Here is a 19,578-nt window from a genome sequence, read left to right as displayed (position 1 = left end):
CCAGTTGCTTGCAGTCTGGACGTCCTGTGGGAGACTGGACTCCCCTTGGGGGCAGGAACTTCGTGCAACTTGTTCATAGCTGGGTTTTCAGCCAATCAGCACAGTGTGGGATCGTAGGTCCTCAATCACTATTTACCCAATTGGGGAATGCTTCCGGGAGGACCAGCAAACACTGGCAGGTGATTATGTGTGTGCCTGCGTGTGTGTGTGTGTGTGTGTGTGTGTGTGTGTGTGTGTGTCTCCTTCCCTGGGGACTGGGAACTCCCTGAGGGTAAGGCCAGCCTGGATTCTTCTGGCCTAGAGGCTGGGTGGCAGTGAGTGTCACAGAAGTCTGAGTCGGTGAAAGGACCCAGGGCCGGGCCGTCTCCTCAGGTAGAAGTGAAGTTTGGAAGCGGACACAGCCCGGGAGGCCGAAACCGAAGGACTTGGTGACTGATTGGCTGGGGAGGGTGAGGCGGGAGGAGGAGTCACACGCAGATGGCTCTGAGGTCTGGAGCTTGGGGACAGCCGGTGCCACCTCTGATAGACTCTGCGAGAGGAGCCGCTGACAGCCTTAGGCGGCTCCACCCTTTAGGGGCTCGGGCCTAGGGCCAGGGACGCCCGGAGCCTACAGAGGGAGGGGTGGCCTTGCCAGTACAAACTTCTGCCCCCATTCCATGTCCTCGCCTTAACAACAACAAAAAAATCTCAGCCTGGATTTTGAGCACGGTCGTTGGTTACCAGGTGTGGGAACCCATTCCGGGGGTCCCCTCCTGCCTGCCGTCTGCGCAGGAGACCCCCCCACTCCAAGGGCAGCCTGGTCCCGCCGGACCCGGGTCCCCAGCCCGCCATCGCCGCGGGGAGGGGGCGGCGAGGCGGCGGCCCGGCCTGGGCGGGACAATGGCCGCGGCCGCCGGGGCCCCGGGAGCCCCCGCGCTGGGGAAGGGGCTGGCCTAGGGCCCGGCGCCGGTGCCCTCCCCGCGCGGCTCGGGCGGGCGGAGGGGGCCGAGGAGTTCCTTTGTGGCTCTGCCTCGGGCGCGGCGCGGGCGGGGGGCGCGGCGCAACTTTGCCAGGCGGCGGCGGCGGCGGCGAGCGCGAGACGAGGCCCCGGGGCCCAAACGGGGCCCCCAGCGCGCGGCCCGCCCCCGCCCCCCGCCCGGAGCCCGGCCCCCTCCCCTCGCGCGCCGTCGCCCGCGCCCGGCGCTGCCCACTCGCGGGAGACCCCGGGGCCGGACGGGCTGCGCAGCCGGAGAGGCGGGGGCCCGACGCGGCCCCCCCTCCCCCCCGGAGCCGGGCGCCTGGCGCGGGGGCTCGCCGAGCGCACGGGGGGCCGCGCGGCGCTGCAGACCCAGCCTCCCGCCGCCGCCGCCGCCGCCGCCTCGGCGCTTGCAGAACCCAGAAGTGAACAGCAGGCGACCCGGAAGGTTTGCGCGCGGCTCCGCACCGAGCCGGAGCCCGAGCCGGAGCCGGAGCTCGGAGCCGGAGCCCCAACCCGGCCCTGCAAGGGCCGCCGGGCGCGGGGCTGCGGCCGCGTCCCGGAGCCGCCGCCAGCACAGCCAGGTCCGTGCGGGCCCGGGGCGCGCGGGGAGCGGGCCCGGCGGCGGCGGCGGGCGCCCGCCCGAGCGCCCGCCCGCGGGAAAGTTGCGCCGAGTTTCGGGCGGGGGCGCGGGCCGGGCGCGGGCGCTGTCAGCGCAGGCCGGGGCGCTCCGAGGGCCCGGGGCCGCCTGCGCCTCGGGCCCGGCCCGGAGCAGCAGCAGCGGCGGCGGCGGCGGCGGCGGCGGCTACGGCGCGCGGGTAGGAAGTGTCTCCGGCGGCGTGTCTAGGTCTGCTCTCCGAGTGTGTGCGTGTGTGTGTGTGTGTCTGTGTGCGTGTGTGTGTCTCTGTGTGTGTTTTCTTAAGCCGGGCTATTCAAACCTGCTGCAATTCTCCGGTAAACAATGATTCATGGGGCTTAATGCAAATAAACGGATTGCAAACGGCGCGGTTCGCGCACTTTGCAGCCGGCCCGGTGGAGCGGCCAGTGCCGGATTTCTCCCCTTTTTTGCAGATCTGCAGAATATGGCGTCCCTGTCCTGTTTTAAAAATAAGCCAGGCTGCCATTTTTGTTTTTCTTTTGTCTGAAAATTTTAATAAAACTGTCTGAGAATGTGGGAGAGGCGGCTGGAAGCAGAGGGGGCACCCGAAGGGTTGGCTTTTTTTCCTTTTCTTTGGCGAGAGCCGCGAGCCTTTCGGGGAGGTGAGACACAATGCAATTGCACTTTAAAGAAAAAAAAAAAAAAAAAAGGAAGCCGCTGGGTGATTTGGGGGGGAGGGTTGGGAATTTAAAGTTAACTCCAAAAGTTTTCTTTTCTTTTTTTTTTTTTTTAAAGCTCTTCTTTTTTTCTTTTTCCTTTTTCTTTTTTTCTTTTCTTTTTTTTTTTGGAAGGCGGTGAAATGCCGCGAAAGGATCTCGAGGCCCATTTCTCCCCCCAGCCAGCCGCCTTTGCAGGATTTTTGGGAAAAAGTTAACTGCCGGTTTCCTCAGAGCTGCGGGGGGCACGTGGAGGGCTGGCGATGGGGACCTGGGGGGACCAGGAAATGTCTTTTGGAAAAGGCTCTATAAAAATGGCATTGTAAGGAACTAGATCCTCAGATTTGGGAGAGAGGGCTGGCAGTAGGGGCTCTGAGCGGGCCCATGGTTTTCAGCTCAGACCCCGGGCATGAGGAAATAATTCTGCTCTCCCCTGCCCTGCCCTGGAGCAGTGTGTGTGTGGGGAGGGGGGGGTGCTGTTTCCTTCATGGGTGGCCGGGGTGGGGGGGTGGCCCCTGTAGGCGGGAATCATGCCCTGGGCCTTGGGGTGGCTTCTGGAGCCCTCCGGCAAATGTGTGTGTGTGTTTGGCGGTTGGCAGTTGGAGAGCCCCTTCTTTGATCTGGTGGGCCTCCTGGCCTCTGGAGGTGGCATCTGGTGGCAGATGCCCCTGGGTGGTGGGCTTTTGTCAGGGTGCAGGCTGGGGGCCCCAGTGGGTCTTGTCTGAGGGGAGGGGGAAGAGAAGGTTAGGGGGAGGGCTCGGGTTTGCTAGTCTGAGCCTCTCCCTAGTGGTGCCCTTCTACCCTTTTCTACTACTCCTGCCCGCACCCTGAAGGCTCCTCTGTTGGAGGCAGTTTGTACTTGGGTGAAGTTATTGAAGTATCTTGTGGACGGGTCAGAACCTGCTGGCTTTGAAGGCTGCAGGAGGGTCTTAAAGACCAGGCCCAAAGGTCTGGAGTGGCAGGCGCTGTCCAAGGCACCAGGCAGGTTGGGCCTGGTCTTTACCTCTTTGGGAAGGTTTGTCCTGAGAGGACCCTGAGCCCTTCTAGCCTCTGTCCCAGCATCTCCTGGAACGGAGACCCTCTTGTCTCACTCCTGGTTTATATCCTGGCTCCAAAGGACAATGTGAGCTTCCTGAGAGCAGAGTCAGGGATTGAAGGGTGGGCTTTAGGGGTTCAGGGCTGCAGAACTTGGCATGCCTGGGCCAGAGGGTACCAAGCTAGGTATTTCAGGTGCAGATACAGGTCCAGAGAGGGGAAGTGATTTGCCTAAAGTCACACTGCTCGTTAGAAGGAGAGCTAAGCTAGGGACTCTGATGTTCAGACTCCCACTTCTGGGCTCTCTCCTCTGTTCTCTGTGGAGGCCCTGACTCCTAGAAGAGTCTTTCTGGACAGAAGTGGACTGGAATGGGATAGCATGTCCCCCTTCACTGCTCCCACCCCGGCCAGCATAATCCTTCCTTGTGAATGGAATACAGTTTGCCTATTGGAGTGTGTGCTTATTACCCTATCAGCCTCCCCCAGAAACTTGCTTGTGGTGAAATTGTTGAGGTGGGGATATTTAACCCCATTTCAAAATTTAGGAAACTGAGGTTTGGAGAGGTTGAGCAGTGGCAGAGGAAGACTTAAACACAAGCCCCCCAACTCCTTGTCCAGGCCTTTCTCTAGGTGGACTTTGATGCTTGTAAATAGGGCTTTTCCCCACCTGGTGTTTGGTCTCTCTAATTCTTTTGCTGACCCAGGCACTGTGTAAAAATCTAGAGGCCCCAACCCTGTAGAATGTCTGAACTGAAAAGGCCCTGAGAGGTCATCTGGGCTCAGAGAGGGGAAGCCACTGGCTTGAAGTCACCCAGCAGTTTGGGTCCCAGCTAGGACCAGAGCCCTGGTCTCCTGTGTCCCTTCCTCTACCAGAAACTCAGAGGTCTGAGAGTGAACCACTCTGCCCTCTGCTAGGCTCCACTGGACCCTGGGGAGCAGTGATTGCTGCTGCTGCTGGTGATTGGTGATGGGTTAGTGGGTGCTACAGTGGCCAACACCTCACAGAGACATGAGTTTGTCTGAGATGCTGAGAAATAGGCTATCTGCGGGCTTGGGATATGGAGGCAAGATGGCCCTAGGTGGAGAGGAAGCTGGTGTGTGGGTAAGGTCTGAAGCCGGCCTGGCCCATCTTTCTCTGGGCAGAGACACTTCCTTGCCCTGCCTCTCTGTAAAGCAGAGTCCTTCCCCCACCCCCTTCTTTCCTTCCTTCCGTCCTTCCTTCCTTCCTCCCTTTCTTCTTCTAACTAGCCATCAGTTATTCATTCATTGGCTTTCTAGATCATTCCCTTATTCTTTTCATTATGCATTTGTTAGTTTAGTGGTTAGCCATTTCAGTCATCCATCCCTCTGTCCTTCCATCCATCCAGTGTCCAGCTCACCCAGCATGGGCTGGACAGCCACGGGAGATACAAGGACAGTCCTCCTGGGCTCTGAAGCCAGCAGGGAAAAAGACTGCAGGTAGGAGGAGCACAGCCAGGGCAGTATTTGTGGGTGCGTGCATGTGTCACAGGGGAGGTCTCTTGGTTTGAAAATACTAGAGAGTTAGTTCCACAGACGGTCATGGTGGTAGATCTGGGTCCCTGGACCAAGTCGCATTTGTGGATCGGACTTCACAGTTTGCACCGGGTGGTACATGGCTTATATCACTTTGGGCACGTTCTTCCCTTTTTTGAACCTCAGTTTCTTGATCTTTAAAATGGGTACACTGCAAATCTCTTGTGGACTTGGGGGGTTGATAACAAGAGTACGTGGGATAACAAGAGCCCTGGCCAGGCTTGTGGTAGGAGCTCAGAATATACCAACTGAACGATAAGGAATGTTGGTCACCTCCCCAGCCCCCACCTTGAGTTTTGAAAACCATCATGATATTTTCAGGGTGAGCCAAGTGATCCGGGGACCCTGGAAGCCCTGCCCTTGCTTGATATTCCCCTGCTAAAATTCTTCAGATGTTGCCAGGGCATTTCGAGGAACAAAAACCCAAAGTCCTTTGTGGAGCCTACAGGGGCCCCTCATGGTCCAGCTGGGCCTACCCGCCCCTCCACTCCCCTGCCTGTGCCCCCAGGCTCACCCGCTCCAGCCCCAGCAACCGCTTTCTGCACCTTGAATGTACGGATTGTTGGGGGCCCTTGCATATCCCCCACCTGGAGCTCTCTCCCCATAGATGTGTGCATGGCTAGCACATTCTTGTTTCACCGGTTTCCACTCAGGTCACCTCCACCGGGGTGGGAGGGGCTTCCCTGACCACTTGCCCTGGGATAGCTTCCCGCTCTTGTGACCCGGTCACGTCAGTGCCCTTTCTACTTTGCCTTGCGGCTCTTAATCGGTATCCGGAGCTTTCTCATCGATTTGTTTATTTGCGTTTTGTGCCTATCTACACTGCTGAACCTGCTTCCACCTCATGTGGGCGAGTGGGCAGGTGGTTCCGGCTCCGCCTGGCGAGGGCTTTCGTGGAGCTGGGTTGGCACTGACCCTGGCTGCAGGGCAGTGCCTGGGAGATGAAGGGACCGTGAGCTCTGTCCTCTCCTCCCCCGGGAGGCTCTCGTTAGGAAATAACGAGATGATTAAATCATGGCCTCTAAGAATCACAGTCTCTTCCAATCTCAGACTCTTAGCATCTGAAGAGCTTTCTACCTCAGGACCTTTGACGCTTAGAGTCTTCGTGTGGTCTGATCTGGGATTTAGAAGCTTGCAGAAGGGACCAGCACCAAGTACTTTGTGTCAGGCCATGTTCCAAAAGACTTTATAAATGTTAACATACTGAATTCTCATTGTTTTCATCCCCCCTCCATTTTACAGATGAGGAAATTGAGGCACAGAGGGATTAGGTAATTTGCCTCAGTTCACAGAGCTCATCAGGGGCATTGCAGGACTCGAACCTGGCACTCTGGGACTCCTTCTTAGAATCCCACAGCCGCAGAGGGGAAGCCCAACCTCAACCGACTCCTGCAGAGAGAAGGAATCCCCTTCCCACATCTTTGACAAAAGGGCCTCTGATCTCAGCCAGGGTGGTGGGGAGTTCCCTCCTCCCCAGGCTCCCCGCCTGTCTTCTTGTCAGACAGTTGTCATTGTCGGAAAGATTTTCTTCACAAAGTGTAAAGTGCCGCACTTGCCCTGTGAATAACATTTAGGGAATGATGTTTGTAGATTCCCGGTGCTTTTGACCTTGTGGTTTCATGGCTTCCATAGCCTTTTTCTCCCCACTGGGTCGTGAGCCGCTCGAAGGGCAGGCGGCCTTGATGCGTGGCGGCGAATGTGTGAGTCAGACAGTGAATGTGTGTGTCCAGAGCACGCGCCGCACGCTCCTCCACCCCTGGAGCCCTGTGCTGGGTGCTCGCTCGGTGCTGGAGCACTTGGGGACAGAGGACCGTTCTCCCTCCTTGGAGCCCCGGGAAAGCCTATCTCTGTTGGTAGGGCTCAGAGACTATCTAGGCAAACCTCACTCTGTCCACTGGGGGAATGAAGCAGGAGGGGAGAGGAGCAGGGCTTGTCCAAGGCCACACACACCTTACAGTGCTAATGTCCACGCACACTCACGGTGCACGCCTGCTTTCTCGTCTGCACGCAGGCACACGTGTGCACATGCGTGTCTTACACGGGAGTTACAACTTACATACACACGTTCATTTCCACCCACGAGGACGTAGCCTCCCATCCTGGGCCTCGCGCATGATCCCTCACGTCTGCCCTTGCACTCGCGTGCGTGTCCACACCCGGCCGGAGCTCTGCTTCTCGCCTGCTTTCCATGGTATTTTCGGAGCATTTACTCTGTATCAGGCCGCAGGCTCGGGGCTGCAGACAGAGGTGAGAAAGTTGATGTAGCCCTTACCCTCGTCCTGGAGACAGACATTCCACAGAGGAGCCCACGAATGATGACTGATTGCAGGTTTTGGTCAGTGCGAGGAAGGAGAAACTTTTCTGTGATGAGGGCTTCCGTATAGCTTCTTGGTGTTGGGTTTACCCTAACGAGTAAGGATCAAGGTGCATGTAGGGCTAGGGTGCTTCTGGGAAGAACTGATCATCTGAACTGTGACATTTTCCAGGTGAATGGCCATCAGGGCAGAGGGTACAGCCCGGGCAAAGACAGTGAGGCAGGAAATCAAGGAACATGGAGAAAGTGATAACCCCGAGACCTGGGGGAGGGGGAGGTGGGTCTGGTCTGGCCAGGCCAGGCCACTGGTAGATCTGTGACCTGTTTTTACTCCTCCCCACATGTCCACCCCAGGCCCTCCCCTCTCTTCTCTCTGACCAGCCCAACCTTCCCGTTGCTAACTTGCCTGCTCAGGGCCCACTCTGTCTGCTGGCCTCCACCCCAGTCCTCAGCTCTGTCTGACCTGCCCTGTAGGCTGCCTGCCTGCTCCCCCCACTCACCCCCGCCAGGGTTCTGAGGTACATACAGCGTGAGAACTGGCTATGACCACCTGCCAGGGGTTCCCAGCCCCGGACCTCTAGGACCTGTCTAGAAAGCTTCTGGGGGCCAGGCCAGAGCCGGGGTTCGGCAGTCGGCTCTCCCTTTTGGACTTTATCCCAGACTTGGCTCTCTAGCAGTCAGGGAGCAGTCCCTGTGGGTCCTGAAAGCCTCCCGGAGCTGCTTTGACCCCCCGCCCCCAGCCCAGTTAACCTCCCTGGTTGGCCAGATTTCCCTGTGGGTCTTTGGAATGTTGGGAAGGGCTCCCTCATGCCTGAGAGAACCTTCTAACAGAACAGCAACTAAGGCTTCCAGAGTCCTTCCTGCACCAGGCACTGCTCTCCGGACTTGACTTATTTATTCCAAAAGGCAGTGCTGTGGGGACAGCATTGCTGTCCTCTGTTGGGGAACAGTCCCAAGGGCCTGAACTGGGGCTTTGACCTGGACTCTCTTTTACAGAAACTGTACTTTTAACCCCTGATTTTGCCACCTTGTCCCTCAGAGGGTCCAGAGCCCAGGCTGTGATTGAGCTGCAACTGTTTTTTGTTTCTTTCTTTCTTTTTCTTTTCTTTTTTTTTTTAAGATTTTATTTATTTATTTGACAGAGAGTGTGCGTGAGCACAGCAGGGGGAGTAGCAGAAGGAGAGGGAGAAGGGGAGAAGCAGACTCCTGGCTCGGGAGCCCATCGTGGGGCTCAGTCCCCATGACCTGAGCCAGAGGCAGATGCTCAACCCACTGAGCCACCCAGGTGCCCTAGTTGCAGCTGGTTTAGGGGAAGAAGCAGGGCGCCTGGGTGGCTCAGTCGGTTAAACATCTGGCTCTTTGTCTCCGCTCGAGTCTTGATCTCAGAGTCATGAGTTCAAGCCCCACCTTGGGCTCTGCGCTAGGTGTGGAGCCTGCCTTTAAAAAAAAAAAAAGAAAGAAAGAAAGTATAGAGGAAGGAGCAATGGCCCAGAGAGGAAATGGACTTGTTAAAGGTCACACAGCAAGCTGGTAGCAGTGGGTTTGAGTTTCCTCTGCCCTCACCAGCTGCCGTGACTGGGTGTGAGCCTCATTCCTGACTCCAAACAAGGAAGAGATTAGGGAAGAAGCCAGGAGAGTGGAACCCTCAGGGGCTGGCAGAAGGGGCATCGGGTAAGGGCTTCTTGGGTGCCTGGATCAGTGTTTCCTAAGTCATTAGCTGTTCGTTTATGTTCTTAGCATCTTTCTGAATGTGTGCTGTATTTTGAAATGCTCCCCACGGTGCCTGGCATGAACCGAGTACTCTGTTCCTCTTCTTCTTGTCCGTTCATGCTGGCAGAAGGACTTTCCCGTGAGGATGGGAGCTGGGGGTCCCCAGGGGAAATGGAAGTAGAGAAGTAGAGAAGGGCTTGTGTTCAAAGCCTGCAGAACATTCTCTCAGTCTGAGAAGGGTAACCCAGCCCATTCTCTAAATGAGAACCCTGTGGCTCTCGGAGAGGGTGGTGTCTCTGGGTGGCTGGTGTGGGGGAAAGGGAGGGACAGGAGCGGGAGGGACAGAGAGGCGAATGGCAGCATCCTAGCTTCCACTGACCAGGGCACGGGTAGCAGCCCTGCTCTTTCCAATTAGTCCCTCCCTTGAAATGAGAACTGCCCTTCCAACTCAGCCGGGCTGCAGAAACCCGGCTTAATTGGATCCAGGACCCTCGGGAGCCTCGGTCCTCACAGGAAGTTCCCAGGAGCAAGCTCCCGAGGCGGCCTGGGTCCTGGGGATGGGGTGAGGCCCAGCAGCTGGGGCTCAGCCCTCTGGGCCGCATGGAGTAGGGACATGTGAAGGGCAGAGGGATCGTGAGAGGCAGACTTGGAGCACGTGGGTGTCTCACAAGCTGGGAAGATGGGGAACCTCAGCTTCTCCCCTTTAGACCATCTCCTGCCCGTCACTTCCAGGCTGTCCTTCTGGTCACATATTGTCCTGTCTACTGAAAACCTTGACTGTGGCCTTCCCCTGCTCAGAGACCTTCCATGGCCCCCCCATGGCCTTTTATCCAAGCACCATAGCCTGGAACTCTGGCTCTTTGTCAACTACCCAGCCACCCTTCCCTCCATCTTCTGCAAATCCCTGCACTATATCCACACCCGACCAAACGTGATGCTTTGTGCTTTCCTGCCACATGAACCTTGGCACATGAACTTTTTACCCCCTGGCCTGCCCTTCTCTGGCATCTCTGGACCTCTCTGCTTTCCCCATTAGTAAGTCCCATCTTCGTGAAAGCTTCATGCATCTCTCAGTGGGATGAGCTCATCTTCCCAGGAACGCCCCTACCCCATAGCTCAGCTGAGCCCCAGCAGCAACTTGTTGTCACTCTGGGGCAGGGACCATGGTTGAGAACCCTCAGCTACCCTAGGAAGCTAGCAGTTTGCCGTATCTTTGCACACACTGCCCCTCTGCTGGGGATGTTGTCCCTCTACCCTCTGGCTCTCCTGGCAAACTTCTAAGTCTGTAAGGTGCACGTGGACAGACCCCCTCCTCTCAAGGACAGCCCTTCCCTCTTAGTGAATGTTTATTGAGCACCTGGCACGAAGTAGGCATCTGAGCACTTACTACCTGGCCAGAGCTTGGCCCTGGGGCCGCATTGGTGGCCCTGTCCTTGTGGGTCACGACTGGAGGGATTATCTGGAGGCATGATAGAGAGGCGGCAGAGAAAGCAGGGGGCCGTGGGTGTGCATGATTGGGCAGTCCACTGCGTGCTGGAAGAGAATTCAAAGGTGCCGTTCAGCTGAGACCTAGGGAACAGCCGGGTGAGCTGTGGGGTCAAGTTGGGGTGTGGGGTTGTCACTAAGAACCAGACCCAAGCCCTGGTCTCAGGGAGCTCACAGCTACGTGGGGGACTGGGTGGACAGGGAAGCGGGCAGTTCTAGCAGAGTGGGATCAGGGCTGGGATGGAGGAGATCCAGGAAGCTGGGGGTGCTCAGGGGAAGAGGCCACAAATACAGCTGTGGAGGGGCCAGTGAGCAAGGAGGCTTCCCCTCCTTGCTTCTCCAGGGCTGTGGCGCCTGTGCATGGTGGCATGAAAGTGCAACTTGTTTTTGGGGACCTACGGGGGATAGGGTGGGGGGAGGCTGTGGGGATGTACTTGCTGGGAATACATGTGGCCTGCAGAGCCTCATTGGCAGAGGCCTCTGGGTGCTGTGCTGGGGATTTGGAGCTGTACCCCCAAGCTGATGCGAACCCAAGAGAGATTTCAAGGAGGCATGAGTGACCTGGGCAGGCTTTGACCTGGTCCTCCCCTCTGAAGCCCCTTCCTGACTCTGTGCTCCTGGCTGGAGTCTGGGGTGGGGCTGGAGGGCTCATGGTGGGACCTAACAAGCCCCCCACTCTCTCCGAGCTCTTCTCTCCTCCTGGTAAAACTAGGGCCTGAGACCAGAATCCTCGTGGAGCTGTGGGCAGGGGCTGGGCTGTCCTGCTTGGCTCAAGCTTACTGAACCTTTAGTTTCATGAAAAATATGCCTTAAGGAAGTCACATAACTACCCTGCAGAAAAGTCAGAGACTAGGGAAATGAGGTAAGCCTAACCTGCGATTTCTGCCCTCACCCCAAGCCTGAGGCACCATCACTGCTAGCCTTCCGGTTTTTCCTTCCCTTCTCTCAGTAAATGATGTTTATATAGATGTCATTGCCCTGTCTACACATACAATTTTTAAAAATCTGCTCCCCTACCCCATCTCCCTGACAACTGCTATATCATAAGTATTTTCTTTTTTTTTAAGATTTTATTTATTTATTTGACAGAGAGGGAGATCACAAGTAGTCAGAGAGGCAGGTAGAGAGAGAGGGGGAAGCAGGCTCCGCCCCAAGTAGAGAGTCCGATGTTGGGCTTGATCCCAGGACACTGAGATCATGACCTGAGCCGAAGGCAGAGGTTTAACCCACTGAGCCACCCAGGCACCCCTCACGAGTATTTTCTACATTGGAACCACAGGGTGGCTCCAGTCCTTCCTTCTAACAGATCCAGTGTCAGGTGGAAAGCATGGGCTCTGGAGCCTAACTTTCTGGGTTCCCATCGTACATGCTTGGCTTTGGGCAAGTTACCGAATTTCTCCTTGCTTCAGTTCCGGGTAAGGTTGATATGAGTGTTGAATGAGTCATGACAGTGCCAGTAAACATTGGCTATTAATGATTGCAGACCACGTCTCTGTGTACCATGACTTACAGATCCATCCTCCTATTTAAAATTTTGGCTCTTTCGTTTTTCGTTATTGTAAAAAACAAAAAACAAAAAAACGAAAACAAAAAACCTCACTGAAGCAAACCACTCTGTACATAAAACTCTGTCTATATTTGGGTTATTTTCTAGGGATAGATGACCAAGAATGGGATCACGAGGCCAGGAGGTCTGAACTTTTTTTTTTTTTTTTTTTTTGAGTTCTTGACACATTACTATCAGACTGTTTTCAGAAATGATTGCATGGTGCCTGGCTGGTGCAGAAGGTAGAGCATGTGACTCTTGATCTCAGGGCTGTGGGTTCAAGCCCCGTATTGGGTGGAGAGGTTACTTAGAAATAAATCTTGGCAGGGGGCGGGGGAAGAAACGTTTGTTCCAGTTTACAGTCCCACCAATGGCTAGCAGTGCCAGTTTCATCTTACATTCACTAGCATTGGGTATTGTCATTTTCTTCTTTCTTTTTGCTGTTTTAAGAGGTGAAGCTCATTTAATTTTCACTGCCTGGGAAGCACAGCCATTTTCTGTGTGATTAGCTGTTAACAAACATCCTTTTTGGTCTGCTTGTCCTTATGGAGCACATATAGCCCCTTCTCAGCTCACTTAGGAAGGTAGGGCTTAGATCTAGGAAATAAGAAACAGAGCAACACCCGGGACAGTATAGTGCCAGGATGAGGGAGAGGACTTTCCTCTATCCAGGCCATGACCCTTTCAGTTCCCTCCATCTAGTGCATTCATTCATTCATTCAAACGTTTATCAGGTGCTGTGCAGGGCTTAAAAGACAAATTACTCAGCCGTGATTGTGCCCTGACAGCGTGCCTGACAATAGAGATGGGCAAGAAAACAGACAGAAAATAGGGGGATATGTGCTCTGATTATGGATGTGCAGGGCACAAAGGGAACAGAGGAGAGGCACCTGACACAGCCTAGGAGGGTGGAGGTGGAGCAGCCCTGGAAGGCTTTCAGGAGGAAGTGGTTCATACGCTGGAGCTTGAAGATAATTTGGCGTTAGCCAGTGAAGTGGGGAGGATAGAGGGTTCCAGGGAGAGGAGGTAGCCTGAGTGAAGTTTAGGAAATAAGAAAGGAAGTGAAACCCTGGGGGAGCTCTCTGGCTGGCTGGTCAGAGTATAAGGTGGGAAGAATCACTGATGCCACAGAGGTCAGTGGGGGCCTGATACATAAGGCCCAAGGAGTCCAGGTCTTGTCTGGAGAGAAGTAGGGAGCCATGGAAGGTTTTAAGGAGGTGAATATCGTGATCTGCTTTTGTATTTTAGAAATCTCACAGCAACTGCAATAGGAGAATGGAACGGGGGCTGTGGGTAGAGGCAGGGAAACCAGTAAAGCAACTCCTGCAGTAGCCAAAGGGGGCTTGGACCAGGGCAGAGAAGGTGGTGGAGACCTTTCCCCACCTTCAAACAGCTCCAAAGTGCACGCCGAATGTTCCATCTGCCAGGTAGCCTTTGCTGACACCCCCTGCCGCCTAGCTGGGTTGTATGAACCCGGAGGACGGGGGGCTGTGCGGGGCCTGGCAGCTAGCGGTCAGTTGAGTGCCCACCATCAGCTGACCCTGGCTTCCACCTGCACCGCCATGCCTCCAAGACCCTCCATCTGTTCCCCCTCTGCCCTTGGGCTACCCACAATTTTCTGTCTTTTCTTTGAGAATAAATTTATTGTTTTCATTATAAAAGCAACTGAACGACATTACAGAGAATCGAAATCAGACAAACAAAGACAAAAACCAGATCAGCTCCGGCCACCTCTCCCAGCCCTCCCCCGGGTGTGGTTCCCTGCAGCTTGCTTTTTCTGACGCAGGTTTTTATTTTTGCCTCCTCGTAATCATAGTGTCCAGACAGTTTTGGGTCCTGCTCTCTCCCATTTTCTTCGTTGGGAGCTCATTCCTCTGTGGCCACGGGGTCTGGGCAAATCTCAGTTTTTAATGCCTGTGGGGTGGTCTGGGGACGGGGGTGGGACAGTTGCTGACCCGCATCCTGCCGTCCTCCCCCTGGGCTGCCTGTCCTCTCTGTCTGTCTGTTTGTACTATACCTGGACCTCCCTAGGGGCAGGGCCTCCCACCCGCTGTGCACCTTCCTCGTTGCCCCCTCTCATGGTACCCCTCTGTGGAGCTTACAAGGCTGCCCTCGGGCCATCTTCCTAGGAAAGGGTCATGGGCAGATCTGGGTTCAAATCTAGACTTGGCTCTGGGACCTCAGGCACATTACTTAACCTCTCTGGGCCTCAGTTTCCTCATCTGTATCATAGGTCTATTGCAATAGTAAAATAGTGGCTGTAAAATTCCCTTAGACAGTTCCTGGCCCGCTGTGAGTGCTCAAGAAAAGGGAGTCGATATTATTTTATTTTTTTATTCTCCAGAGAGTTTCTGAGACCATGTTGGGCTAGGTGCTGGAATGGCAAAGGTGAACGAGCACTAGTTGTAACTGTGAGGAACTCACAGTTTGGCGGGGAAGTCACCCAGGGAAACAGATAGCCACACCAGGTGTGATGGCCCTGTAGTGCTGCACCAGATCTGGGTGGTGTCCTAACTCCATTACTTGCTAGCTGTGTGACTTTGGGCAAGTTGGTCAACCTCTCTGAGCTGCAGTTTCCTCTTCTGTTAAATACATGTCTCACAGGGGCATCGGGAAGACTCAGTGACGTGATGCATATGACATACTCAGCACAGTGTCTGGCACGTAGTGGGTGTTGAAATTGACGGTAGCTGCCATTTTATTATTATTGTTATTGTTATTCCCATATACAAGGTGCTGTTGGGAACACAGAGGAAGTGACTGACTGGGGGTTCAGGGAAAGCTCCGTAGAAGAGGGAACACTTGAGCTGGGTCTTGAAGGATGAGTAGAAGTTCACCAAGTGGGAAAGGACACTCTAGGTAAGGAGCCTGTGATTCCAGGTTGAAATCTGTCAATGAGGGGTTTGTTCTTTGCGGGGGACTAAGGCATTATGTTCATCCCAACTTCCTCGCGTGCCCTCCCTGCTTCCTTCTGGGTCTGTCCCCGAGGTCATGTGCACTCACCCTCCTGCGACAGCACCCACCTGTGACTCCGTGTCCTGGTGGCTGTGGGTTCCTGCTCCGTGTCCCCATCTGTCTATGTTTGGGACCATAGGTCTGTGTCTGTCACGTGTGTCCGTGTGTGGGGCCGTCTGCATGTTCCTGTGACTGTGTTTGTCTGCGGGGGGACCCGAGGTCCTCCTGGGCCACAAGGTGGGAGGGGAGAGGTGCATGCTTCCTTGGCCTCCAGCTCCAACTGGATAGCCAGGCCTCTTTGATCACTTTCTTCCACATCCCAGCTCAGGTCCTCCCTGCCTCTCCCCTCCGTCCCCTTCTCCAGGGGCCTCCTAATGGGTGTCTCCTGCCTCTTCCCCTGGTCTCTCCGGTCCTGTCCACACTCATTAGTCAGTGGAGTCTTTCTAAACCACAGATTCTGCCCCATCGCCCATTGCTTTGAGTCCAGACTCCAGGCCTAGGATGTTGTCAGCTTTCCCTGGCTGCTGGCTCCAGCCTCATGTCCCCTCTCCCAGTCCACACTGGAACGCTTAGCTCCTTGCACACGGCGTGTTGCTTCTCACCTCTGGGCCTTTGCTCAGGCTCCTGCTTCTGCCAGCCATGCTCCCCGCTCCTTTGTTGCCTGGCTCGCTCCCACTCATCCTTTAAGACCCAAAGCAGGCATCACCTCCACTGGGAAGTCCCCCCTGATCCTTTTTTCCATCCTGGGTCAGGCCCCTGGCTCTGGGTTGCTCATCCCTTAACTTGGGGGGCAGGAGCAACTGATTTGCCCCAGATCACACAGCTCGTGAGTTGGAGCTGAGACTTGAACCCAGGTGCATTGGGCTCTAAACAAAGCAGGCTGTTCCATGGTCCAGGTGAGGTGATCATAGCTAGGACTCGTGGAGAGGAGTGGGTGGATTTGAGGGAGAATTTGGAATCCAGTTCCGGGGCAGTGGCTGGTGGTGGATCTGAGCTGGGCGGGGAGGGTTGAGAGGTATAGGGACACGTGTGTCTGTGGCAGGAGCATCTGGCAGATGGGGGTGCCCGCTCACAGTCAGGAATGGCTCGAGGGGGCGCATGTCTTGGGGGAAGACCCAGTGCAGCTTAGGCTTGCTGAGTCCAAGCAGCCCACCAGACAGGCAAAGGGAGGTAGCTGGAAGGTGGGCCTGGAGCTCCAGGGACAGGCCCCGTCTGAGGGCAGGGACTTGGGACTTGGACTGTATTTAGAGTCCTAGAGCCGGTGGGCCAGCCACGGATGAGGTGGGTGGGACACAGGAGCGTAGCTTGTGGGTGGGAGTTCTGAGAGACACCGAGATAAGGAGCCCAGGGTCACAGTTTCACAGAGGGTCCAGGCAGCACGAGGCCATGAGGAGGTGGTCTGGAGGGTCCTCGGTGACATGTAGCAGGGCTCAGGAGAAAGTTCTTTCATGCAGAAGCTTGTGGGTCACAAATCTCCTTCCTCCACTTAGCTGGGAGCTCCCGGACAGCAGGGAGCTCCCTTTTGCCTCAGGTACCCCAGCTCTTGACCCCGTGCGGCCCAGAGGATGTATCCAGAGCGAATGGATGGGCAGATGGTGGACGGGCTCGTTGGTTTCAGAGGCAGCACTAGGTGTTTCGTTCATCCACCTTTCTGACTTTCTTCACCTTGTGGAGCAAGAAAAACGAAATGGTAGTGCACTTGCCCCGCCATGAGCGTCCGGGCTGTGTGTCTCGAGGCTCACAGCAGTCTCGCCTTCCCTTGGGGGCTTGAAAGCCAGTGGACACATCCCGCCCAGCCAGCAGCCTGTCCTGCCTGTCCCCACAGGACCTCAAAGGCGCAGGCCACCTTGCTCCTCTGCCCCTGCCCCGGCCTGGCCCTCAGGCTGCTGCTCCCTCTGACCTCAGTCACCCTTGACTCTGGAGCTTCTGATGCCTTCTCCCCACCAGCATTGCGGCCCAGCCCTTTGGCAGGCCTTCAGCGCCCCACTGGCTGGCCAGTCCCTCACTACCTCCCCTTTCTGGCTCTCTTTTTGGTGCCTGAAGGTGACGGGCTCATGGACCCAAACCTGCCTCGTACTTGCACATATCCGCGCCTCTGCTGGGGCTGTGGGCTTCTGCCCTGTCCACCTGTCCTAAACACACACCTGACCAGTCTCCTGCTTCAGACCCCTCCTTTCTGACAAGGTCGGAGCAGCTTCGCCCAGTCCTCCTGCTCACCCTACCTGCTCACCTCTGGCGATGGCCCGCCACGTCGTGCAGGCCCCAGGTTGCCCAAGGGTCCCCCCACCCCACGGGCTGGCTGGGAGCCTCCCTGGAGATACTCCTGAGCTGTACCTGGCAGTGGGCCTGACACCCAGCAAATGGTCAACCCCCGCCCACCTTCCTCACCTTTGACGCACAGGAGGTATGTGCCAGGGCCAGGGGCACAGACCTAATCATGAAATTGTGACCTGCCAGAGAAGGACATGGAGAAATTAGGAGGAGACTGTGGGGATCAGGTTAAGTGGCCCAGGGCAGACCATTCACTTCTGTGAGCCTGTTTGTCCAGCGGGGGCGAGGGGCCATCTCTGCCCGCCCAAGGGCCTGACGAGTGGCAGAGAGGATGCTCGACCCCAGCCATGGGACCCTAGGCCAGCCACCTTCCTGGTATCTCCCTGACCAGGCTGGGCCTTTGGGAAGCCTGAACTTAGCATTGAGCTAAAGAGGAGGAGAAGAGGGTAGCCTCCACAGAACTCCGAGGAACAGCTGGAGCAGTAGGCAGAGCCCTGGGCCAGGTCAGGCCTGAGGCAGAGCGGCCTGTTTCACTCCATTTCACAGATGAGGAGCACTGAGTCTCTGAGAGCCGAGGCTCAGCATCGCAGTGCGGTGCTCCCTTTGGTCTCCCCCATCCTTGTGGCCTGGAGCAGAGTGCTTCCCTCTGCAAAATGGGGGTGAATCTATTCCCTGCTTCCTGAGGGCCCTGAGGAGAATGCCAGTGGGCACAGAAGAGCTTTGTAAACTGCCGCATTGTGTGTGGTTGTCTTGAATTCTGATGATCGTGCCTTCATTTATTCACTCTGTCATGCAACTCATGTGGGTCACCTCTCGGCGTGGCTGCCAGGGATACTGAGATGGGTGAGACAGGTGTATCCACTTCCTGGCTTCCCTTGCCCCCAGCCTGGAGTCTCTTCTCCCTGGCTCTCCAGCTCCATTCCCTTCACACTTTCCCTGGTGGACAGCAGGTCCTGAGGCTGCTGGATGAGTGGGTGCCTGCCCCCCGGGCAGTGCCCGTTGTATCCTAAGACAGGGCCTGTTCACGAGCCTGCAGTCAGGATGCCTTGCCTTTCCCCTGAACAGCTAGGGGACCGATCAGCTGGACTTTGGAGTTAGGCAGATTAGAGCAGGGATCTCAGCTCTGTTTCCATGCTGTGTGACCTTGACCAAGTCACTCTACCTCTCTGAACTTGAGTTTTAGTTATAAAATGGGATGGTGAGAGTACCTGTCTTTGAGTGTCGATGTGCCTGGCACAAGGGAGGCAGTTGATAAGTGGCAGCCTCCTCACTGTCATTATTGTGTTGAGGTCTTTCTGAGAAAGGGATCTGGAACAGTCAGGGAGAACTCTAGGCAGGAAGGGCTTTTTTAGTGTTGGGCTGTGAGGGAAGGGCAGCTTGATATCTGTGGGTAGAGGGAGCAGGAGAGCCCTGAGAGGTTAGGGGCTGTCTGACCCTCAGCCTGGCCAGGCTCAGACCTCAAGCAGCCCCCAGGCTGGGAGGGAAAGGCAGAGGTCGTTTTGTGTAGGTATCCAGCCATTTGCATGTGGTTTATTGGCTCAACCAGGGACTGGGGTTTGCAAAGCAAATTCCCCAGAGGAAAAGGCTTGAGCAAATCCGATTTCTAGTTTGACTCTGGCACCCAGCCCTGTCGTCTTGGACAGGTCCCTCCCCCTCTCTCCAAGCCTCAGTTTCTTCACTTATAAAATGGCATAATAATACCTCCTGTGCCTATTTCTCAAGTAAAGATTATAAGGATAATCTGTATCAAAAGTCTTTATTAAGAGTGTTGAGATTAGATTGTATTGAGAGTTTTCTCCTAAAACCCTCTGCCTGCAATTCCACTAGGGGCTCCTTGGGCTTCTAGGACCAGGAAAAGAGGTCAAAGTCACTTCACTTTGGCCTTTCCTGTCAAAATAAACAGTTTTACTTAAGCATCAATACTAGTAGGTATTTAGGCTAGTAATTTCTGTTTAGGGAGAGAGCTATAGGAGAATTTTGGTGGAGAGCAGGTCTGTTCAGAATGGTCCCTGTAAGTCACTTTTTTTTTTTTTTTTTTAAGATTTCATTTATTTATCAGAGAGAGAGAGAGAGCGCACAAGCAGGGGGAATGGCAGGCAAAGCAGGGAGATGGAGAAGCAGGCTCCCCGCCGAGCAAGGAGCCCCATGCGGGACTCAAGCCCAGGACTCTGGGATCATGACCTGAGCCAAAGGTAGAGGCTTAACTGGCTGAGCCACCCAGGTATCCCTGTAAGTCACTTCTTGACTTACTCTCGGGTTGCAGGAAGATTGGAACCCTCTGGAAGAGTAAAATAGCTCTGAAGGCCCATCCTTCACGCTGCCCTGGTTGAATGGCCTAATTGCCCGGGCCTGCCATGGAACTTGGAGAGGTGAGGGTCATCAGTAGACTGTCACATAATTCTAGTGAAGAGCCCCAAACTGTCCTAGCTGCAGGCCTCC

The 19,578-nt window shown here is 55.5% G+C and overlaps 1 protein-coding gene across 10 annotated transcripts in view; it reads left to right on the top strand.

Annotated features, from left to right (window-relative positions):
- The first annotated feature begins 737 nt into the window (after positions 1–737).
- The window catches only part of ZNF362 (zinc finger protein 362), a 39,672-nt gene continuing 20,831 nt past the window's right edge, over positions 738–19,578 (top strand). Inside the window, exons 1-2 of one of the 10 annotated variants that reach the window (XM_047725138.1) lie at positions 738–1,539; positions 4,672–4,762. In XM_047725138.1, coding sequence (XP_047581094.1) covers positions 4,689–4,762 — 74 coding nt within the window. In that variant the 5' untranslated portion in view covers positions 738–1,539; positions 4,672–4,688. The other 9 variants (XM_047725140.1, XM_047725147.1, XM_047725139.1 and 6 more) reach the window with 9 other exon arrangements.

This window comes from Lutra lutra, chromosome 4 (genome assembly GCF_902655055.1).
Source record: "Lutra lutra chromosome 4, mLutLut1.2, whole genome shotgun sequence".
Classification (NCBI taxonomy): Eukaryota; Metazoa; Chordata; class Mammalia; order Carnivora; family Mustelidae; genus Lutra; species Lutra lutra.
This window is presented reverse-complemented; position numbering and strand designations above follow the sequence as displayed.